The 23,755-nt window shown below is 41.3% G+C and overlaps 2 protein-coding genes across 2 annotated transcripts in view; both read right to left on the reverse strand.

Moving 5' to 3' along the window:
• LOC106606985 (zinc finger protein 850-like) overlaps positions 1–23,755 on the reverse strand; it is an 898,172-nt gene that overhangs the window by 102,675 nt on the left and 771,742 nt on the right. Inside the window, exon 2 of the mRNA XM_045711835.1 lies at positions 8,352–8,840. Within this exon, the coding sequence (XP_045567791.1) occupies positions 8,352–8,721 (370 nt within the window). The 5' untranslated portion in view covers positions 8,722–8,840. The remainder of the gene's footprint in view (positions 1–8,351; positions 8,841–23,755) is intronic.
• On the reverse strand, positions 14,515–15,611 carry LOC123732640 (zinc finger protein 180-like; the record flags this gene model as incomplete). The annotated part of the gene is made up of 1 exon (XM_045711913.1): positions 14,515–15,611. A coding segment is annotated over one exon (831 nt), but the record flags the coding sequence as incomplete, so codon positions are not given.

Raw genomic sequence — 23,755 nt, forward strand, 5'->3', positions numbered from 1 at the left:
TTGGACTTTAGCACGTGTACCCCGTTAGCACGTGTACCCCGTTAGCACGTAGGACGCACTGATTGGTGTCACCTCGTTAGTCAGTATGTGTTACACCTGTGCTGGCTTGTCCATCTCGTTAGTGGGAAGGTGTTTCACCTGAGCTGGTCCAGGTTCTATTTAAGAGTGTCTGGCCCAGTGCTCCAGTTGTCTTGATACATGTGGAGAGTCAACACCTTTAGTTGCTCTACCTTTTTGGTTTGCTTCCTGTCTTTAAGTTTGGTGTGGGTTTTTATTTTGTTTGCCTCTTCTTGGGCAGATTTAGTGGGTCTCATGGTGGGTGTCTTTTATGTCCCAGTTGTTGTTACTAGTCAACTTTCAGTGGACACCCCCATAGTGTCTTTCAGAACCCCTCCTAAAAAAAAAGCGTATATTTTGGGTTGGATGATGCATCCAATTAATATTGTAATCAATGGCTCAGTAGTCTTCTGTTTGTTGTGTACTAAATATTTCTGTTTATTTCCTGTGAAGCCATTGTGTTGCATCCATGTCTGAAATGTGCTGTATAAATAAAGCTTGATTTGATTTCAACAAATTAACCCAATGACTGACCAATCAACAGACTCCTGGTCCCTCTTAGTATGAAAAACAGTATCCAGCCTGCTGAAGGCGTGGTGGAGTGGTAAACACCACCCCCGGCTCTACCAGGGGCTTGAGGTGGTCTCCCACAGCTCTGATTATGTCATGTTCTGTGGCCTTGCTGTTCCATTTCTTGACTGCCCCTGCAACACAGAAACACATTTAGTCATATTATATAAAACATTCAAAGTAATGGATATGGAGCATCTATGGCCTCAGTTACACCTGGCACCTAAATGTGACTTCTGTCATCTTATCACTCCAAGCTGCATTAGGTCTGGATGCACAAAAGTCACAATGTGCTGCATTAGGTTTAGATCTGCCAGGATGGGCATTGTGTTCAGTCCCGTGTGGCTCAGTTGGTAGAGCATGGTGTTTGCAACGCCAGGGTTGTAGGTTCGATTCCCACGGGGCACCAGTACGGGGGAAAAAAATGTATGAAATGTATGCATTCACTACTGTAAGTCGCTCTGGATAAGAGCGTCTGCTAAATGACTAAAATGTAAAAAATGTGTTCAGAATTTGCGTCAGGCTACCGAATATACATAAGCAATGTAAAGAGATGGGGTGAATGAGTGGGGAAAAGTACATTTGACACAAATGACCTTCAAAATATCAAAGAACAAATGTGTGTGCCTGAGAGGAAATTAACTTTCATACAGCCAAAAGGGGTGAGAAATTACACCAATATCAGTGGACAATTTGCACTAATGTAAATAAACATAGATGATGGAACATATTCCCTTTAGCTGACGTGATGAACCACTAAGGGGACATAAATATTTACCATCTAAACCATGTGTGACCTCTCACCTCTCTGGCTGTAGAAGTGTTCTTCCTAACCAGTCCCTCAACAGCTCTCTGAATGAGCTCCACCCCCACTGGGTCTTCAGAGGAGAGGAAGGCTGAGGAGGGATGGAAGGATGAATGGATCAGTCAGTCAATAAAGTGTAGAGCTGCTGTCTGTCCTGTCTGACAAAATCACTATTTTAGTAGTTCATTAAAGTAAATAAGGCTTTATGACTGCTGAATACCAACTATCAATCACTTAGATCATGTATTTTCAGGTAGAAATACATCCTTGGGACGTCCCTATCCCATTGAAGTTGACATTTAAAAGGGTTAAGGTTAGGGGTTAGGGTTTAGGGTAGGGATGTCCCAAGGATCCCTGATTGCATTGACCATCGTGCATTCTTCTGTCTCTTTTACATAGCAGGTGTAAAAGAAACACAGACAAGACAAGTAGGCACGCAATGGACTATGGTCACTAGTTAATTACGTTTTATGCGCTAAACTATGTAGAATATTGGCCTGTTGGAAACTACAACTCTACTACCACACACAGTTCAGTCTGGATCTGATTTATCTCTAGAGAAACTACAACTCCCTACTACATCACACAGTTCAGTCTGGATCTGATTTATCTCTAGAGAATCTACAACTGTCTACTACATCACACAGTTCAGGCTGGATCTGATTTATCTCTGTGCATTGTTGTGAGGGAAAAATCTATGTTAACCTCTTTAAGTTTATGACTTCTAATGTGCTGAAGGATCTCTTTAAGGTTGAGAAGTTTGTGTGGGTGTGCAACCACACACCCTTGACAGACAGGCCAAAGGCGCTTGGCCCAATCCAGGGAACCGTTGATCTACTTCATAGGAACTGTGTCTAGAGTGATTTCCTGTTGTTTTGACACCTCACTAGAAAACTAGAATAACTAGCTGTTGCTACAGAACGAGACGACCAATTCACAGTTAGTCTGTGTCTCGTTCTCCACACACGTACACATACCAAGATCACGTGTTTTCTATATGCACAAGATAGTTTGACTATGTAAGGCTTCTGAACTCCTTGTGTCATCGAGCTCTCGGCCTTCCACCTCAGAGTGTAGGGCTGACCAGCTACATTATTGCAATTCTTATCAAATAAAGGTTGATTGTTTGAAGAAATGACAAAGTCTCTCCTTATTGGTTAGAATTTCAGTGATGGCTGGGCTATCTACTAGAATATTGCAAAATGTTCTTTCACCGAAAAGCTATTTTAAAATCGGACACCTCGATTGCACAACGGAGTTCTGTATCTATAATTTTTTAAATAATTGTTATGTTTTTTGTGAACATTTATCGTGAGTAATTTAGTAAATTCACCGGAAGTGTTCGGTGGGAATGCTAGTTCTGAACGTCACATGCTAATGTAAAAAGCTGGTTTTTGATACAAATATGAACTTGATTGAACAAAACATGCATGCATTGTATAACATAATGTCCTAGGCGTGTCATCTGATGAAGATCATCAAAGGTTAGTGCTGCATTTAGCTGTGGTTTTGTTTTTTGTGACATTATATGCTAGCTTGAAAAATGGGTGTCTGATTATTTCTGGCTGGGTACTCTGCTGACATAATCTAATGTTTTGTTTTCGCTGTAAAGCCTTTTTGAAATCGGACAGTGTGGTTAGATAAAGGAGAGTCTTGTCTTTAAAATGCTGTAAAATAGTCATATGTTTGAAAAAAATTTGTATTTTTGAGGAATTTGTAATTCGCGCCACGCCTATCATTGGATATTGGAGCAGGTGTTCCGCTAGCGGAACGTCTAGCTGTAAGAGGTTAAAGAACAACCAAGCATCCTATACTGATGGGATGAGGTCAATGTCCTTCCAGGATACCCGGGCCAGGTCGATTAGAAAGGCCTGCTCGCAGGAGCATTTAATAGGGATGAGGGGTGGTCATTTGACCGCGAACACATAATGGATGCAGGCAATGAGACAGTGATCACTGAGATTCTGATTGAAAACAGCAGAGGTGTATTTGGAGGGCAAGTTGGTCAGGATAATATCTATGAGGGTGCCCATGTTTACGGATTTAGGGTTGTACCTGGTGGGTTCCTTGATAATTTGTGTGAGATTGAGCGCATCTAGCTTGGATTGTAGGACGGCCGGGGTGTTAAGCATATCCCAGTTTAGGTCACCTAACAGAACGAACTCTGAATATAGATGGAGGGCAATCGATTCACATATGGTGTCCAGGGCACAGCTGGGAGCTGAGGGGGGTCTATAACAGGCGGCAACAGTGAGAGACTTATTTCTGGAGAGATTTATTTTTAAAATTAGAAGCTTGAACTGTTTGGGCATAGACCTGGAAAGCATGACAGAACTTTGCAAGCTAACTCCTCCCCCTTTGGCAGTTCTATCTTGACGGAAAATGTTGTTGTTGGGGATGGAAATTTCCGAATTTTTGGTGGCCTTCCAAAGCCAGGATTCAGACACGGCAAGGACATCAAGGTTGGCGGAGTGTGCTAAAGCAGTGAGTCAAACAAACTCAGGGAGGAGGCTTCTGATGTTAACATGCATGAAACCAAGGCTTTTACGGTTACAGAAGTCAACAAATGAGAGCACCTGGGGACACACAGGGCCTGGGTTAACCTCTACATCACCAGAGGAACAGAGGAGTAGGATGAGGGTACGGCTAAAGGCTATCAGAACTGGTCGTCTAGTGCATTGTGAACAGAGAATAAAAGGAGCAGATTTCTGGGCGTGGTAGGATAGATTCAAGGCATAACGTACAGACAGGGGTATGGTAGGGTGCGGGTACAGTGGAGGTAAACCTAGGCATTGAGTTACGATAAGAGAGGTTGCATCTCTGGAGGAGGTGGGACAAAAGAGTTCTCTGAGGCATGTTGAGTGGGACTAGGGGCTCCGCAGTAAAATAAAACAATGATAACTACCCTAAACAACAGTATACAAGGCATATTGACATTAGAGAGACATAAAGCAATCACAGGTGTTGATTGGGAGAGCTAGCTAAGACAACAACGGGTAAGACAACAGTTAATCAGCTAAGACAACAACAGGTAAAATGGCAATGAATGGGCAGAGAGGATCAGTTAACTACACACAGGGCCTGAGTTCGAGGCTGGGACCGACAGATAAACAAAATAAACAAAATGGAGACCCGTGATTAATGAACAGTCCAGCAGGCATCAGCTATGTAGCCAAGTGATCATAGGGTCCAGTGAACAGGAATATACAAAACAGGGAAGCCTTTAGGTAGTCATAAAAATACACTCAAACTTTTGCAGATGCACAATCGAGAGCATCCTGTCGGGCTGTATCACCGCCTGGTATGGCTGCTGCTCCGCCCATAACCGAAAGGCTCTCCAGAGGGTAGTGAGGTCTGCACCACGCATCACCATCACCAGAAACTTTAGGAGCATAACATCAGAATTTACAAAGGCAAGCAGCAGCGGGAGGAGTAGGCTAAAGAAGAGGTTTTTTTCTGATGTTAGGCTATCTTGTTTCAGAGGGGTGTCATCAATAGCCCATAATGACAAAGTGAAAACAGGTTTAAAAATAAAAAACGTATTTACTTAAGTTTTCAGACCTTTTGCTATAGACTCAAAATTGCTTTCAGGTGCATCTTGTTTCCATTAATCATCCTTGAGATGTATCTACAACTTGTTCGGAGTCCACCTGTGGTAAATTCAATTGATTGGATATGATTTGGAAGGCACACACCTGTCTATATAACGTCCCAGAGTTGACAGCGCATGTCAGAGTAAAAACCAAGCCATGAGGTCGAAGGAACTGTCCGTAGAGCTCCAGGACAAGCTTGTGTCGAGGCACAGATCTGGGGAAGGGTACCAAAAACAAATTCTGCAGCATTGAAGGTCCCCAAGAACACACTGGCCTCCATCATTCATAAATGGAATACTCTTCCAAGAGCTGGTCACCCGGCCAAACTGAGCGATTGGGGGAGAAGGGCCTCGGTCAGGGAGGTGACCAAAAACCTGATGGTCACTCTGACAGAGCTCCAGAGTTCCTCTGTGGAGATGGGAGAACCTTCCAGAAGGACAACCATCTCTGCAGCACTCCACCAATCAGGCCTTAATGTAGCAATGATTCAATTGTCAACATTTATTTCAATGGACAATTCAGTGAACTGTTCTGTGAAAGGTGTCAGCTAGAGATGACATGCAGGAGCTTGCAGGGATTTGTAGTCTTGCATGTCGTCTACTTTGATGCTAATTAGCATTTTAGAATCCGAGAGTAAAGAGAGACAAATATATTGATACAAGTGTTTGTATTTATTATGGATCCCCATTAGTTCATGCCAAGGCAGCAGCTACTCTTCCTGGGGTCCAGCTAAAATAAAGGCAGTTATACCATTTTAAAAACATTACAATACATTCACAACACACTGTGTGTCCTCAGTCACCTTGTCCTAGAGAGATTTACATGGTTATCAAAACGTCACACCACGGTGAGCCTAAACATATCACAGCCCTATGGTAAAAATGAATGGTGGAAAAACGATGTGAACCATTTCCCTGTTTGACCTGTAGTTGTTATGGATATTATGACTCTGCAGAGCCCCACAGTAGACGTGTCAAAATATGTTACATTGGTAAAGCACACTTTATTTAACCTCAATGTCATCTTGTTTTTACATGGCATTGTAGATTTTAGCAGTATATGGCATGTATTTTGGATGTTTTCAGTGTATTTTCAATGCTCTCAGACAATGGATTAATCGCAATAAAAAAACTTCCTATGACGTTTAATCTAGACTAGATCCCTCAATCACCTGAAGTCAGTTTTCACAAGTATTATTAAAGCGACTTCAAAATGCAGGTCTCTGTGTGCTTCTTAGGATGTTCAGGCAGGGGATTCACTTCTAACCGAAGTCTTGCAGGTGTTTACATGGTTTTACACATCTGCCAGGTCATCAAAAAATCTAATTTCAGTACGAGTGTATATATATATTATTTTTTTTGTTCCTTTACCCCTTATTCTCACCAATTTCATGATATCCAATTGCAACTCCCCTACGGACTCGGGGGAGAGGCGTAGGTCGAGTTCCATGTGTCCTCCGAAACATGACCCTGCCAAGCCGCACTGCACATCCTGACACACTGCTCGTTTAACCCGGAAGCCAGCCACACCAATGTGTCGGAGGAAACACTGTCCAGCTGGCGACCGAAGTCAGCGTGCATGCTGACCGCCACAGGAGTCACTAGAGCGCAATGGGAGAAGGACTCCCGACCGGCCAAACCCTCCCCTAACTTGGACGACGCTGGGCCAATTGTGCGGCGCCCTATGGGACTTCCGATCACAGCCGGTTGTGATACAGCCTGGATTAGAACCAGGGACTGTAGTGACGACTCTAGTGACGCCAATGACAAGCATACCCATAACATGATGCAGCCACCACCATGCTTGAAAATATGAAGAGTGGTAGTCAGTGATGTGTTGGATATGCCCTAAACATAACACTTTGTATTCAGGATTTAAAGGTAATTTCTTCAACACATTTTTTTTGCAGTATTACTTTTGTGCCTAATTGCAAACAGGATGCATGTTTTGGAATATTTTTATTTCTGTACAGGCTTCCTTCTTTTCACTCTGTCAATTAGGTTAATATTGTGGAGTAACTACAATGTTGTTGATCCATCCGCAGTTCTCTCATATCACAACCATTAAACACTGTAACTATTTTAAAGTCACCATTGGCCTCATGGTGAAATCCCTGAGCGGTTTCCTTCCTCTCCAGCAACTGAGTTAGGGACTGAGTATATTGATACACCATCTAAAGTGTAATTAATAACTTCACCATGCTCAAAGAGATATTCAATGTCTGCTTTTTTTTTTACCCATCTACCAATAGGTGCCCTTCTTTGCGAGGCGTTGGAAAACCTCCCTGGTCTTTGTGGTTGAATCTGTGTTTGAAATTCACTGCTCGACTGAGGGACAATACAGATAATTGTATGTGTGGGGTACAGAGAGGAGGTATTCATTCAAAAAGCATGTTAAACACTATTATTGCACACAGTGAGTCCATGCAATTTATTATGTGATTTGTTAAGCAAAATCTTTACTCCTGAACTTATTTAGGCTTTTAATTAAATTTGTAAACATTTCCAAAAACATAATTCCACTTTGACATTATGGGGTATTAAATCCATTTAACCCCAGTATCTCTACTTGCACATTCATCTTCTGCACACCCTACCATTCCAGTGTTTAATTGCTATATTGTAATTACTTCACCACCATGGCCTATTTATTGCCTAACCTCTCTTATCCTACCTCATTTGCACATGCTGTATATAGATTTTTCTACTGTATAATTGATTGTATGTTTGTTTATTCCATGTGTAACTCTGTGTTGTTGTATGTGTCGAACTGCTTTGCTTTATCTTGGCCAGGTCGCAGTTGCAAATGAGAACTTATTCTCAACTAGCCTACCTGGTTAAAGGTGAAATAAAAAATAAATAAAAATAAATTTTCAATTTAGGCTGTAACACAACGAAATGTGGGACAAGTCAAGGGGTGTGAATACTTTCTGAAGGCACTGTATATATTAAACTCCCCCCACCCAGCAATCTAATAGCATCAGTAAAATCTGTTGAAATAAAACCACAGATAAATATACCTAACATAGTACATCTATTAAACAATACATACATCAGAAATAGTTACACATTATAGAAATCCATTCATGGATGTACAGGTCTGTTGGAAAAACGTTCAGAAATGTCCACTGCTAATTTTTCCAGGTGTCCATAGCAGACACCCTGGCCCTATGAATCCTGTCCGTGGACAAATTCTCAGTCAAAAACACAAGTCAGAACACAGCCTCTCTATTCTCTCGTGTGATTTCAGGTCCTCTGACTGGGAAAATGTATTTTCACAATGAGAACAGTGGTATGTCTTCTCCTCCTGTGTATTAGTATGTTGGAAAGGCTTTTCTCCTGTGTGTATTCCCTCATGCTTTTTCAGACTCCATGACCACCTAAAACTCTTTTCACACTGGGAACATTGGAAGGGCTTTTCGCCTGTGTGTATTCTCTCATGCGTTTTCAGGCTCACTAACCACCTAAAACTGTTTCCACAGTGAGAACAGTGATAAGGCTTCTCTCCAGTGTGTATTCTCTCATGCTTTTTCAGGACCCATAACCACCTAAAACTCTTTCCACAGTGGGAACAGTGATAAGGCTTCTCTCCCGTGTGTGTTCTCTCATGCCCAACCAGGGCCCCTAACTGAGTAAAATTCTTCCCACAGTGGGAACAGTGGTAGGGCTTTTCTCCTGTATGTATTCTCTCATGCATTTTCAGGCTCCCTAACCACCTAAAACTCTTTCCACAGTGGGAGCAGTGGTGTTGGTTAGGTGTCTCTGGGTCTGTTTCCTCTGAGGAACTCTTCCCGCTGTCAGAGTCTGGTCTCTCTCCTGCCAAAGACAAACAGAGTATCTAGTTAAACAGAGACCTGAATGAAACCTGCATTAAATAAAATTGTTTTCCTATGAGGTTTAATCTAGACTAGATCCCTCAATAACCTGAGGTCAGTTTTCACAACATTAGATAATTAATAATAAACTTGGTGACGGTGAGATTTAAAAACAAATGATGTAGAGCTCCAAATCTAATTTCTCAGGGAATGTCATGTGTCAGGCTGAGCAGAGCTCTATAATAATAGATAATGTCATGTTTATAGGCTGATCAGAGCTCTATAATAATAGATAATGTCATGTTTATAGGCTGAACAGAGCTCTATAATAATAGATAATGTCATGTTTCAGGCTGAGCAGAGCTCTATAATAATAGATAATATCATGTTTATAGGCTGAGCAGAGCTCTATAATAATAGATAATGTCATGTTTATAGGCTGAGCAGAGCTCTATAATAATAGATAATGTCATGTTTATAGGCTGACCAGAGCTCAATAATAATAGATAATGTCATGTTTATAGGCTGAGCAGAGCTCTATAATAATAGATAATGTCATGTTTCAGGCTGAGCAGAGCTCTATAATAATAGATCATTTCATGTTTATAGGCTGAGCAGAGCTCTATAATAATAGATCATTTCATGTTTATAGGCTGAGCAGAGCTCTATAATAATATATATTACTATTCCAGGCTGCAGTTGATCCGTTGTTATTAACGTTTTGTTGGTGGCCCACTTCATCTCTAAAGTAATAATGGACATTACTATCTTCTCTAAATTATATATTTTTTGTTTAGCCACACCTATCCTTCAAAATTGGTACTTTGTTTTGAAGACTTACAAACTCAGACGTTTGCTAATATGTTCAGTCTCCCCAAAACCACTGTCCATTTCATGTCAATAATGCTTCTTATTTTATGTATTTCTCCAACATTATTTAGAAATCTGCGTTTTGCGAGTATACACACTCTACGCAAGGCCTACAATAGACACACGTCAAACGTTTCGTTTATAACTTGTTTGCCATTCTGTGAGACAATTAAGTTGTGATTTTGTGGTGGGAGGGACTCTGATGGTATACACATGTTACAGTTAAGCAATAAGACCAGAGGAAGTATGGTATATGGCCAAATAAAGGTAAAATAATTGTTTTAAATGACAAACATTACGACATGCAACAACAACCAAAGTGCTTCTTCATTCATTACTCTGGTAAAGACAGTTATGCCGTGCTCCACGTTGGATCCAACATCCCTAACAAATTGATGTTTATAATGTGTTATTGTCTGCTTGATTTACAGTAGGGTCTCGTTAGTCTGTTTGGACACAGAGATACTTAGCTCATAATGTGTAGAGAGCTGTTCCTTGATGGATAGGCTATTGTACAACACACATAGTCCTAGGTCTATGTTATTGTTAGGTGAAGTTATGGGTCCTACAGTAGGTCTATGTTGTTGCTAGGTGAAGTTATGGGTCCTACAGTAGGTCTATGTTGTTGCTAGGTGAAGTTATGGGTCCTACAGTACTGCCCTACCAAGCAAAAAGGCAGTAACTGCTAATTTGTTAAAAAATGAGTTAGTCATTTTTGCTGCATTAATCATGTGGACAAGTATCCTGCCTCTATTGTATTGTACAACACACACGTGCTCCAGTATGTCTGTAGTTATTGTGGTTCGGTGAAGTTATGGGTCCTACAGTAGGTCTATGTTATTGTTAGGTGAAGTTATGGGCCAATTTTGTTAAACACTTCATGTACAAACCCTCAGTTTCAGGCTGATGACAAAGCTAGCTAAAGAGCATTTTACTGGTTGAAGTGTTTTTTTTAAAGTATAAATCAGTTGATTTGCAACAATAAAACAAACATTTTATTAACCTGGACATTCAAACGAGCCTTACAATTATAATCCAAAAGTAATGTGAAATGCACTCATATGCAACCTGGAAATGGAGGCTATTTTTGCTGTCAGCCTATGAGAACTCCCCTGAGTTTTCCCCCACGGTGGTGAATTAGTGAATAGACACAGAGCTTAATGTGAGTTTCCTTGAGTAGCACTCCTGATCTTGCGCTGTAATATTCAGAATACATTGAAAAACAAAATCTTTACTCACCATTTTTGCTCCAAGCAGAAATACTACATCCATAACTAGTGGTTTCCTCATTACCAGATATACTACATCCATAACTAGTGGTTTCCTCATTACCAGATATACTACATCCATAACTAGTGGTTTCCTCATTACCAGATTTGCTACATCCATAACTAGTGGTTTCCTCATTACCAGATATACTACATCCATAACGAGCGGTTTCCTCATTAGCAGGGAGGCATTTCTGCAATCAAATTGTGTGTGCATCGCCCTCGTGCTGCAATTTTAGCAAACACAGAAAGGGGCAACATATGACTATTGTTTCTAACTTGACTGTTATAAGACAATTGTCAAATAATTTAACATTCATTAAAGACTTCAGTTGTTGTACAACATCGAACCCAGAATCTCTGGTCACACAGATAGACCACTGCTTCACCCGGGAGGCCTGATTTGTTCTTGTTTTTAATTGTTGACAGCCAGTAGATTATAACGTGAAATGGAAGTTGTTTTCTGTTGGTGGTGAGCAAACTTGTCCATCAAAAATGTAGGATATATTTGTTGTCTTAAAGGTGAAGGTTTTACAGGCTTTGGTTTTTCCATTTATGTTTTGAGGTTGGACTTTAGCACGTATAGCTCGTTAGCATGTAGGACGCACTGATTGGTGTCACCCCGTTAGTATGTGTTACACCTGTGCTGACTGGTTAGGAAGAACACTTTTACAGCCAGAGGTGAGAGGTCAAATGTTTTTTAGATGGTAAATATTTATGTCCCCTTAGCGGTTGATCACATAAGCAAAAGGGAATATGCTCCATCATCTATGTTTATTTACATTAGTGCAAATTGTCCACTGATATTGGTGTAATGTCTCACCCCTTTTGTGTGTGAAAGTTAATTTCCCCTCAGACACACACATTTGTTCTTTGTTATTATGAAGGTCATTTGTGTAGAAAGTACTTTTCCCCACTGATTCACCCCATCTCTTTACATTACTTATATTCGGTGGCCTGACTGCATCCAGACTATGTCAAAGGCCCATCCTGGTAGATCTGAAACTAATGCAGCTTGGAGTGATCTGATAAAAGAAGTCACTTTTAGGTGCCAGGTGTAACTGAGGCCATAGATGCTCCATATCCATTACTTTGAGTGTTTTATATAATATGACTAAATGTGTTTCTGTGTTGCAGGGGCATTCATCATTTTCAGCAAATGTACTGGGTTGGTTGAAAAGTGAAACAAAATTTACATACCATGCACTATTTTGACAGTGTAAAATATACTGAATGTATACTGTTTATCATACTAAGATGGACAAAGATACATGTTGCTTTTGCAAGGGTCTGTTGATTAATCAGTCATTGGGTCATTTGTTTTACAATATGTTAAAATCAAGCTTTATACAGCACATTTCAGATATGCAACACAATGGCTTCACCAACAAAAAATAAAAACATTGAAAATAAACATTTACTACACAAAAATAAGAGGATAAAAAAAACGAATAAGCATTCTAATTCATTTTAAGGAAATGCAATTGATTAAAATATTAACATTTGGATGGAACATCAAACCCAAAATATGAGCTTGCTTTACCACATTGTTTGTTGCTACTGTATGTAACAGTGTAGGTTCCGTCCCTCTCTTCGCCCCAACCCGGGCTCGAACCAGGGACCCTTGCACACATCAACAACTGACACCCCACGAAGCATCGTTACCCATCGCGCCACAAAAGCCGCGGCCCTTGCAACGCAAGGTGAAACCCTACTTCAAGTCTCAGAGCGAGTGACGTCACTGATTGAAATGCTATTAGCGCGCACCACCGCTAACTAACTAACCATTTCACATCGGTTACACTACGTTCCCCATCAAGAAAACCAGAAATGTCACTTAAATAGAAAAGGGAACAAACAAAGAGTCACTGACAACAACCACAACTAAACAGGTGGGATTTTAAGAGGGGTTCTGATAGACACTATGGGGGTGTCCACTGAAAGGTGACTAGTAACAACAACTGGGACCTAAAAGACACCCACCATGAGACCCACTAAATCTGCCCAAGAAGAGGCAAACAAAAGAAAAACCCACAACAAACTTAAAGACAGGAAGCAAACCAAAAAGGTGGAGCAACTAAAGGTGTTGACTCTCCACATGTATCAAGACAACTGGAGCACTGGGCCAGACACTCTTAAATAGAACCTGGACCAGCTCAGGTGAAACACCTTCCCACTAACGAGATGGACAAGCCAGCACAGGTGTAACACATACTGACTAACGAGGTGACACCAATCAGTGCGTCCTACGTGCTATAACGAGCTAGACGTGCTAACGAGCTAGACGTGCTAACGAGCTAGACGTGCTAAAGTCCAACCTCAAACCATAAAATGGAAAAACCAAAGACTAACACCTTAAAAGTTTGCTCACCATCAACAGAAAACAACTTCAATGCTTCACCCTCACCAATATGAACATGGTGTCTACTGGCTGTCAACAATTACAAACAAGAAAAAAACATTTTCCCCCACTAGCTTCTAGAACTCTCGTCTTCCTAAAACTCTCTAGCTTCTAGAACTCTCGTCCCCTTGGAACGAGTCCAAACAAAACTCATCTCCAAAACGGAAAAACGTGCAGTCAAAATCAATTGTGATCCATGGCAAATCACTGGCTAAACGCAAAACACAAAACATTTTGACTGCCCACCCTTGAGACAACCAAGTTGTCCTTACCACAGACATGTCGGAATTTTAGAGGAAACTCCTGCAATCAGACCGTAGTAACTTTCCACCTCACTGCGGAGCTTCTCTCTTTTCAGGGTTCACTAGATAGGCATGTTGTTGGATCGGAGCCCAGTCCCCAATGTCATGCTCTAGTACATTTGGGTTGGCACATGTGAGAATTAACCCTAATATTCTAAAAGCAGGGCAACAATGTCAATATAATTGTACCAAAAAATTGTCAGTTGGTTGCATGAATAATTTTCATTACTAAATGTTACATGAACAGAAAAAATGAAATATTTGGTTGCATCGTCTTATTTTCAATGGCTCTTCAATTACATTATGCTAGGTGGGATAGCCCCAATGTCAAAACACAGTTTTAAAGTATATATTGAAAACCTAAACATAAAATGTCCACAAACATCTGCCACAATAATCGTATTACTTGTAATTTTTAAAACCTTTTAAAATGCACAAGAACCAAAAATGCTGTTTTGACAAGTAGCAATAAAATACTGATATCGATTAGGAGGGAAATCAGGTTGTACATGCTGTTGAAGCTAACACAACTAAAAAACACATGGAAATGGGAGATATATTTTACCTCACTGGTTAGAGGACAACCTGCAGAAGACAGTCAGCTACATTTTGGAGTGATACATTTAAATGTAGGGGTCGCTAAACAAAGGAACACAACACTTATTTGTCATAACTCATCGATATCATGCTAAAATCCTTTGTGTGACAGAAGGGAGATGAGGTTGCATGTCCTGTTAAAACTAACAGCTCAAAAACCACACGGAATCTGCTAATAATGTGTACATCAATGGTTAGAGGACAATTTGTAGAAAACAGTTAGCTACATTTTGAAGTGTTGCATTTTGATTCAAGTGGGTCACCAAAGTGGTAAGTGTAACACAACTATTTTTGTGTTAGTCACTTTTTGTTAAATCACATAAATAGTACTCTTTCAATTCAGAGCCTGGATTTTTCCCAAGGCTAATATCCATATCACGCTGAAATCAATTGAATGGGGTATACGTTTAGGGTTCTACATCGTGAAATTCCTTAAAATACTCCTACTATGTTAAAACATTCTACATTGTGACATTATTTCATTGATATCATGAAACAACTCCTTAATGTATTTTCTGATGTTTAATCAGAGATCTTTTATCAGAGTATCTCTTGTCACACTGATCACACCTATAAGATTTCTCTCCTGTGTGTGTTCTCTGGTGTAGCGTCAGACTGCTAGATGCAGAAAAACTCTTCCCACATTGACCACAACTATAAGGTTTCTCTCCAGTGTGTGTTCTTTGGTGTAATGTCAGCTGGCCAGATTGACCAAAACTCTTCCCACATTGACCACAGCGATAAGATTTCTCTCCTGTGTGTGTTCCCTGGTGTTGAGTCAGATGGCAAGATCGACCAAAACTCTTGCCACATTGATCACAGCTATAGGGTTTCTCTCCTGTGTGTGTTCTCTGGTGTTGAGTCAGCTGGCCAGATTGACCAAAACTCTTCCCACATTGATCACAGCTATAAGATTTCTCTCCTGTGTGTATTCTCTGGTGTTGAGTCAGATGGCAAGATCGACCAAAACTCTTCCCACATTGATCACAGCTATAAGGTTTCTCTCCTGTGTGTGTTCTCTGGTGTAATGTCAGCTGGCCAGATTGAACAAAACTCTTCCCACATTGATCACAACTATAGGGTTTCTGTCCTGTATGTATTCTCTGGTGCACTGTCAGATCGCTAGATTGACCAAAACTCTTCCCACATTGACCACAGCTATAAGGTTTCTCTCCTGTGTGTGTTCTCTGGTGTAAAGTCAGAGAGCCAGATGTAGTAAATCTCTTCCCACATTGAGTACAGCTAAATGGTTTCTCTCCTGTGTGGATTCTTTGATGAATTTTAATGCCTGCTGAGGAGGTGAATCTCTTCCCACAGTCAAAGCAGCAGTGAGTTCTCTTCCCTGTGGATCTCTGCAGGTGTTTCTTGAGGTGTTCTGATTTGGAGGGACTCTTCTCTGCCTCTTCAGCATCATGAGGTTGTTGAGGCTCCCCAGAGGATCCACGATAGTCACGTCTCTCTCCTGTGTCAACAACAAAGTCAGACAGATGGTTAAAGGCCCACAACAGCGGAAATCCACTGTAAAAGGTAATGCCAACAGCGTAGCCATGATGTTGTACAACAATTGACGTCTGTAATGAATGTTAAAATTATTTGACAATTGTCTTAAAATGAACAAGAATAGTCATATTTTGTCTTGTTTTCACATTAGTAGTAACATCAATGATTGTAGGCTAGAAATAAGTTATTCATGTTGTTGAAACTCTAAGCAGTGTGCCAGACTGGCTCCAGGTCATCTTCAAGTCTCTGCTAGGTAAAGCCCGCCTTATCTCAGCTCGCTGGTCACCATAGCAGCACCCACCCGTAGCACGCGCTCCAGCAGGTATATCTCACTGGTTACCCCCAAAGCCAATTCTTATTTTGGCCGCCTTTCATTCCAGTTCTCTGCTGCCAATGACTGGAACGATCTGCAAAAATCACTGAAGCTGGAGACTCATATCTCCCTCACTAGCTTTAAGCACCAGCTGTCAGAGCAGCTCACAGATCACTGCACCTGTACATAGCCCATCTGTAAATAGCCCATCCAACTACCTCATCCCCATACTGTATTTATTCATCTTGCTCCTTTGCACCCCAGTATCTCTACTTGCACATTCATCTTCTGCACATCTACCATTCCAGTGTTTAATTGCTATAATGTAATTACTTAGCCACCATAGCCTATTTATTGCCTTACCTCCCTTATCCTACCTCATTTGCACACACTGTATATAGACTTTCTACTGTATTATTGACTGTATGTTTGTTTATTCCATGTGTAACTCTGTTGTTGTATGTGTCAAACTGCTATGCTTTATCTTGGCAGTTGCAAATGAGAACTTGTTCTCAAGTAGCCTACCTGGTTAAATAAAGGTGAAAGATTTTCTTCAAATCTGAAAACGTTGTGAAGCAACTAAAGCAGCTAAAGCTCCCAATTCCTGAAGAACATCGGTGATGTGTTGTACCCACAGCCACTATTAAAACCGTGGATTGATGGCAGCATTCGCGCAAAACTGAAAAGGGCGAACCACTGCTTTTAATCAGGGCAAGGCGACCGGAAACATGACCGAATACAAACAGTGTAGCTATTTCCTCAGCAAGGCAATCAAACAAGCTAAGGATCAGTATAGACACAAAGTAGAGACGCAATTCGCCGGCTTAGACACCAGAGGTATGTGACAGGGCCTACAGTCAATCACCGATTACAAAAGGAAAACCAGCCCCGTCGCGGACCCCGATGTCTTGCTCCCAGACAAACTAAACAACTTCTTTGCTCGCTTTGAGGACAATACACTGCCACAGACACGGCCCGCTACCAAAACCTGCGGACTCTCCTTCACTGCAGCCAACGTGAGTAAAACGTTTAAACAAGATAACTAGCGGTCGACCGATTAATCGGAATGGCCGATTAATTAGGGCCGATTTCAAATTTTCATAACAATCGGAAATAGGTATTTTTGGACGCCGATTTGGCCGATTTTAATTTTTAAATACATTTTTTACTTTTTTACTTTTTTTAGACCTTTATTTAACCTGTTAGGGCTAGGGGGCAGTATTTGCACGGCCGGATAAAAAACATACCCGATTTAAACTGGTTACTACTCTTGCCCAGAAACGAGAATATGCATATAATTAGTAGATTTGGATAGAAAACACTAAAGTTTCTAAAACTGTTTGAATGGTGTCTGTGTATAACAGAACTCATATGGCAGGCCAAAACCTGAGAAGATTCCATACAGGAAGTGCCCTGTCTGACAATTTGTTATCCTTCTGTTGCATCTCTATCAAAAATAAAGCATCTCTGCTGTAACATGACATTTTCTAAGGCTTCCATTGGCTCTCAGAAGGCGCCAGAAAGTGGAATGAGGTGTCTGCAGTCTCTGGGCGAAGTACAGCAGCTCTGTTTGTGAGTGGTCAGGCTGGGGACAGTGACACTGGAGATGCGCGCTCATGAGAATTCTCCATTTTTTTCTTTCAGACTTTGAATGAATACAACGTCGCCCGGTCGGAATATTATCGCTATTTTACGAGAAAAATAGCATAAAAATGTATTTTAAACAGCGTTTGACATGCTTCGAAGTACGGTAATGGAATATTTGGATTTTTTTTGTCACGAAATGCGCTCGCGCGTCACCGTTTGGATAGTTACCTGAACGCATGAACAAAACAGCGGTATTTGGATATAACTATGGATTATTTGGAACCAAAACAACATTTGTTGTTGAAGTAGAAGTCCTGGGAGTGCATTCTGACGAAGAACAGCAAAGGTAATCCGATTTTTCTTATAGTAAATCTGAGTTTGGTGAGGGCCAAACTTGGTGGGTGTCAAATTTGCTAGCCGTGATGGCCGGGCTATGTACTCAGAATATTGCTAAATGTGCTTTCGCCGAAAAGCTATTTTAAAATCTGACACCGCGATTGCATAAAGGAGTTCTGTATCTATAATTCTTAAAATAATTGTTATGTATTTTGTGAACGTTAATTGTGAGTAATTTAGTAAATTCACCGGAAGTTTGCAGTGGGTATGCTAGTTCTAAACATCACATGCTAATGTAAAAAGCTGGTTTTTGATATAAATATGAACTTGATTGAACAAAACATGCATGTATTGTGTAACACAATGTCCTAGGAGTGTCATCTGATGAAGATCATCAAAGGTTAGTGCTGCATTTAGCTGTGGTTTTGGTTTTTGTGACATATATGCTTGCTTTGAAAATGGCTGAGTGATTATTTTTGGCAGGGTACTCAAAACATGACATAATCTAATGTTTTGCTTTCGCTGTAAAGCCTTTTTGAAATCGGACAATGTGGTTAGATTAACGAGAGTCTTGTCTTTAAAATGGTGTAAAATAGTCATATGTTTGAGAAATTGAAGTTATAGCATTTATGAGGTATTTGTATTTCGCACCACGCGATTCCACTGGCTGTTGACTAGGGTGGGACATAGAAGTTAAATACAGAGGCACAAACTCTGCAGTTGTTTAACTGATGTGTGGTGTTAAAAGGGAAAGCGTCCCACCTTGCCCAGGGAGGTTAACTAGGCAAGTCAGTTAAGAACATATTCTTATTTTCAATGATGGCCTAGGAACGGTGGGTTAACTGCCTTGTTCAGCGGCAGAACGACAGATTTTTACCTTGTCAGCTCAGGGATTCAATCTTGCAACCTTACGGTAAACTAGTCCAACGCTCTAACCACCTGCTTTACATTGCACTCCACGAGGTTACGCGAATGCAGTAAGAAGCTAAGGTAAGTTGCTAGCTAGCATTAAACTTATCTTATAAAAAACAATCAATCAATCATAATCACTAGTTAACTACACATGGTTGATGATATTACTAGTTTATCTAGCCTGTCCTGCGTTGCATATAATCGCTTAGGTACATGTTGCTCCAACCATAAACATCAATGCCTTTCTTAAAATCAATACACAAGTATATATTTTTAAACCTGCATATTTAGTTAATATTGCCTGCTAACATTAATTTATTATAACTAGGGAAAATGTGTCACTTCTCTTGCAAACAGTGTCAGGGTATATGCAGCAGCTTGGGCCGCCTGGCTCGTTGTGAACAGTGAAGACTATTTCTTCCTAACAAAGACAGCCGACTTCGCCAAACGACTTCGTTGCACGACTGTACCTAACCATAAACATCAATGCCTTTCTTAAAATCAATACACAAGTATATATTTTTAAACCTGCATATTTAGCTAAAAGAAATCCAGGTTAGCAGGTTATATTAACCAGGTGAAATTGGGTCATTTTGCGTTCATTGCACGCAGTCAGGGTATATGCAACAGTTTGGGCCGCCTGGCTCGTTGCGAACTAATTTGCCAGAATTTTACGTAATTATGACATAACACTGAAGGTTGTGCAATGTAACAGGAATAACGTTTTGTTTTCGAGATGATAGTTTCTGGATTTTACCATATTAATGACCTAAGGCTCGTGTTTCTGTGTGTTATTATGTTATAATTAAGTCTATGATTTGATAGAGCAGTCTGACTGAGCGATGGTAGGCACCAGCAGGCTCGTAAGCGTTCATTCAAAATAGCACTTTTGTGCGTTTTGCCAGCAGCCCTTCGCAATGCATTGCGCTGTTTATGACTTCAAGCCTGTCAACTCCCAAGATTAGGCTGGTGTAACCGATATGAAATGGCTTGATAGTTGGCCGGGTGCGCGCTAATAGCGTTTCAAACGTCACTCGCTCTGAAACTTGGAGTAGTTTTTTCCCTTCCTCTACATGGGTAACGCTGCTTCGAGGGTGGCTGTTGTCGATGTGTTCCTCGTTCGAGCCCAGGTAGGAGCGAGGAGAGGGACGGAAGCTATATTGCTACATTGGCAATGCTAAAGTGCCTATAAGAACATCAAATGGTCAAATGTACACTGCTCAAAAAAACACTAAAATAACACATCCTAGATCTGAATGAATGAAATAATCTTATTAAATACTTTTTTCTTTACATAGTTGAATGTGCTGACAACAAAATCACACAAAAATAATCAATGGAAATCCAATTTATCAACCCATGGAGGTCTGGATTTGGAGACACTCAAAATTAAAGTGGAAAACCACACTACAGGCTGATCCTACTTTGATGTAATGTCCTTAAAACAAGTCAAAATGAGGCTCAGTAGTGTGTGTGGCCTCCACGTGCCTGTATGACCTCCCTACAACGCCTGGGCATGCTCCTGATGAGGTGGCGGATGGTCTCCTGAGGGATCTCCTCCCAGACCTGGACTAAAGCATCCGCCAACTCCTGGACAGTCTGTGGTGCAACGTGGCGTTGGTGGATGGAGCGAGACATGATGTCCCAGATGTGCTCAATTGGATTCAGGTCTGGGGAACGGGCGGGTCAATCCATAGCATCAATGCCTTCCTCTTGCAGGAACTGCTGACACACTCCAGCCACATGAGGTCTAGCATTGTCTTGCATTAGGAGGAACCCAGGGCCAACCGCACCAACATATGGTCTCACAAGGGGTCTGAGGATCTCATCTCGGTACCTAATGGCAGTCAGGCTACCTCTGGCGAGCACATGGAGGGCTGTGCGGCCCCCCCAAAGAAATGCCACCCCACACCATGACTGACCCACCGCCAAACCGGTCATGCTGGAGGATGTTGCAGGCAGCAGAACATTCTATACGGCGTCTCCAGACTCTGTCACGTCTGTCACATGTGCTTAGTGTGAACCTGCTTTCATCTGTGAAGAGCACAGGGCGCCAGTGGCGAATTTGCCAATCTTGGTGTTCTCTAGCAAATGCCAAACGTCCTGCACGGTGTTGGGCTGTAAGCACAACCCCTACCTGTGGACGTCGGGCCCTCATACCACCCTCATGGAGTCTGTTTCTGACCGTTTGAGCAGACACATGCACATTTGTGGCCTGCTGGAGGTCATTTTGCAGGGCTCTGGCAGTGCTCCTCCTGCTCCTCCTTGCACAAAGGCGGAGGTAGCGGTCCTGCTGCTGGGTTGTTGCCCTCCTACGGCCTCCTCCACGTCTCCTGATGTACTGGCCTGTCTCCTGGTAGCGCCTCCATGCTCTGGACACTACGCTGACAGACACAGCAAACCTTCTTGCCACAGCTCGCATTGATGTGCCATCCTGAATGAGCTGCACTACCTGAGCCACTTGTGTGGGTTGTAGACTCCGTCTCATGCTACCACTAGAGTGAAAGCACCGCCAGCATTCAAAAGTGACCAAAACGTCAGCCAGGAAGCATAGGAACTGAGAAGTGGTCTGTGGTCACCACCTGCAGAACCACTCCTTTATTGGGGGTGCCTTGCTAATTGCCTATCATTTCCACCTGTTGTCTATTCCATTTGCACAACAGCATGTGAAATTTATTGTCAATCAGTGTTGCTTCCTAAGTGGACAGTTTGATTTCACAGAAGTGTAATTGACTTGGAGTTACATTGTGTTGTTTAAGTGTTCCCTTTATTTTTTTGAGCAGTGTATATGAAATACAAATCGTATAGAGAGAAATAGTCCTATATTAACTACAACCTAAAACATCTTACCTGGGAATATTGAAGACTCATGTTAAAAGGAACCAACAGCTTTCATTTGTTCTGAGCAAGGAACTTAAACGTTAGCTTTTTTACATCGCACATATTGCACTTTTACTTTCTTCTCCAACACTTTGTTTTTGCATTATTTAAACCAAATTGAACATGTTTCATTATTTATTTGAGGCTAAATTGATTTTATTGAGGTATTATATTAAGTTAAAATAAGTGTTCATTCAGTATTGTGGTAATTGTCATTATTACAAATAAATAAATTAAATACATTTTAAAAAACGGGCGATTAATTGGTATCGGCCTTTTTTTGGTCCTCCAATAATCGGTATCGGCGTTAAAATCATAATCGGTCGACCTCTAGTGTTAACCCTCGCAAGGCTGCCGGCCCAGACGGCATCCCTAGCTGCGTCCTCAGAGCATGTGCAGACTAGCTGGCTGGCGTGTTTACAGACATATTCAATCAATCCCTATCCCAGTCTGCTGTTCCCACATGCTTCAAGAGGGCCACCATTGTTCCTGTTCCCAAGAAAGCTAAGGTAACTGAGCTAAACGACAATAGCCCCGTAGCACTCACTTCCGGCATCATGAAGTGCTTTGAGAGACTAGTCAAGGATCATATCACCTCCACCCTACCTGACACCCTAGACCCACTCCAATTTGCTTACCGCCCCAATAGGTCCACAGACGATGCAATTGCAATCACACTGCCCTAACCCATCTGGACAAGAGGAATACCTATCTAAGTATGCTGGTAATCGACTACAGCTCAGTATTTAACACCATAGTGCCCTCCAAACTCGTCATTAAGCTCGAGACCCTGGGTCTCAACACCGCCCTATGCAACTGGGTCCTGGACTTTCTGACGGGCCACCCCCAAGTGTTGAGGGTAGGAAACAACATCTCCACCCCGCTGATCCTCAACACTGTGGTTCACCCCGCTATCATCCAGAAGGCGTGGTCAGGACAGGTGCATCAAAGCTGGGACCGAGAGACTGAAAAACAGCTTCTGTCTCAAGGCCATCAGACTGTTAAACAGCCATCACTAACATTGAGTGGCTACTGCCATCATACTGACTCAAATCTCTAGCCACTTTAATAATTAAAAATTGGATGTGATAAATGTATCACTTGTCACTTTAAACAATGCCAATTTATATAATTATATAATACCCTACATTACTCACCTAATATGTATATACTGTACTCTATACCATCTGCTGCATCTTGCCTATGCCGTTCGGGCATCACTCATTCATATATTTGTATGTACATATTCTTATTCATTCCTTTACACTTGTGTGTATTAGGTAGTTGTTGTGAAATTGTTAGATTACTTGTTAGATATTACTGCATGGTCGGAACTACAAGCACAAGCATGTCTCTACACTCGCATTAACATCTGCTAGCCATGTGTATGTGACCAATAACATTTTATTTTATTTGGTACAACTCAGACGAGTGCTCTGAAATCAGAGTAGATAGCCAGAGCGAATTTCTGAAAGCACCCGAATGTCCATTGAGAAAGCACGACTATACCATTTAGCTAAGCTAAGAATGACGGGAATAATCAAGTCAATAAACGTTGGGTAGTTAGTTAGATAGAATAAAGTAAATATAAAATGCTAACACATTGTCAGCCAAAATAACGTGTAAGGTAACTTATTTGAAAAGGCATTACTTTATTACATTGCTCAACCTTTTCTTAACATTTGTCATGATTAGTTAAAACAATGAATTTGTATCGGCTCTCGTTGGACTTGGGCTGAATATTTTCCGCCATTTTCTTCAAATCTGAAAACGATGTGAAGCCACGCCCATTTCCTGAAGAATTGCATTATAGGCCCTAACGTACTGCGTGTTTACGTCATATTTTGGTGAATTTAGTTAGACATCCGGGAACTTTTGGCATACTAATTATATCATACTATGAGCAATAGGCATACTATATACTCAATTAACATCACAAATAGTACGGTT

This window comes from Salmo salar, chromosome ssa02 (genome assembly GCF_905237065.1).
Source record: "Salmo salar chromosome ssa02, Ssal_v3.1, whole genome shotgun sequence".
Lineage (NCBI taxonomy): Eukaryota > Metazoa > Chordata > Actinopteri > Salmoniformes > Salmonidae > Salmo > Salmo salar.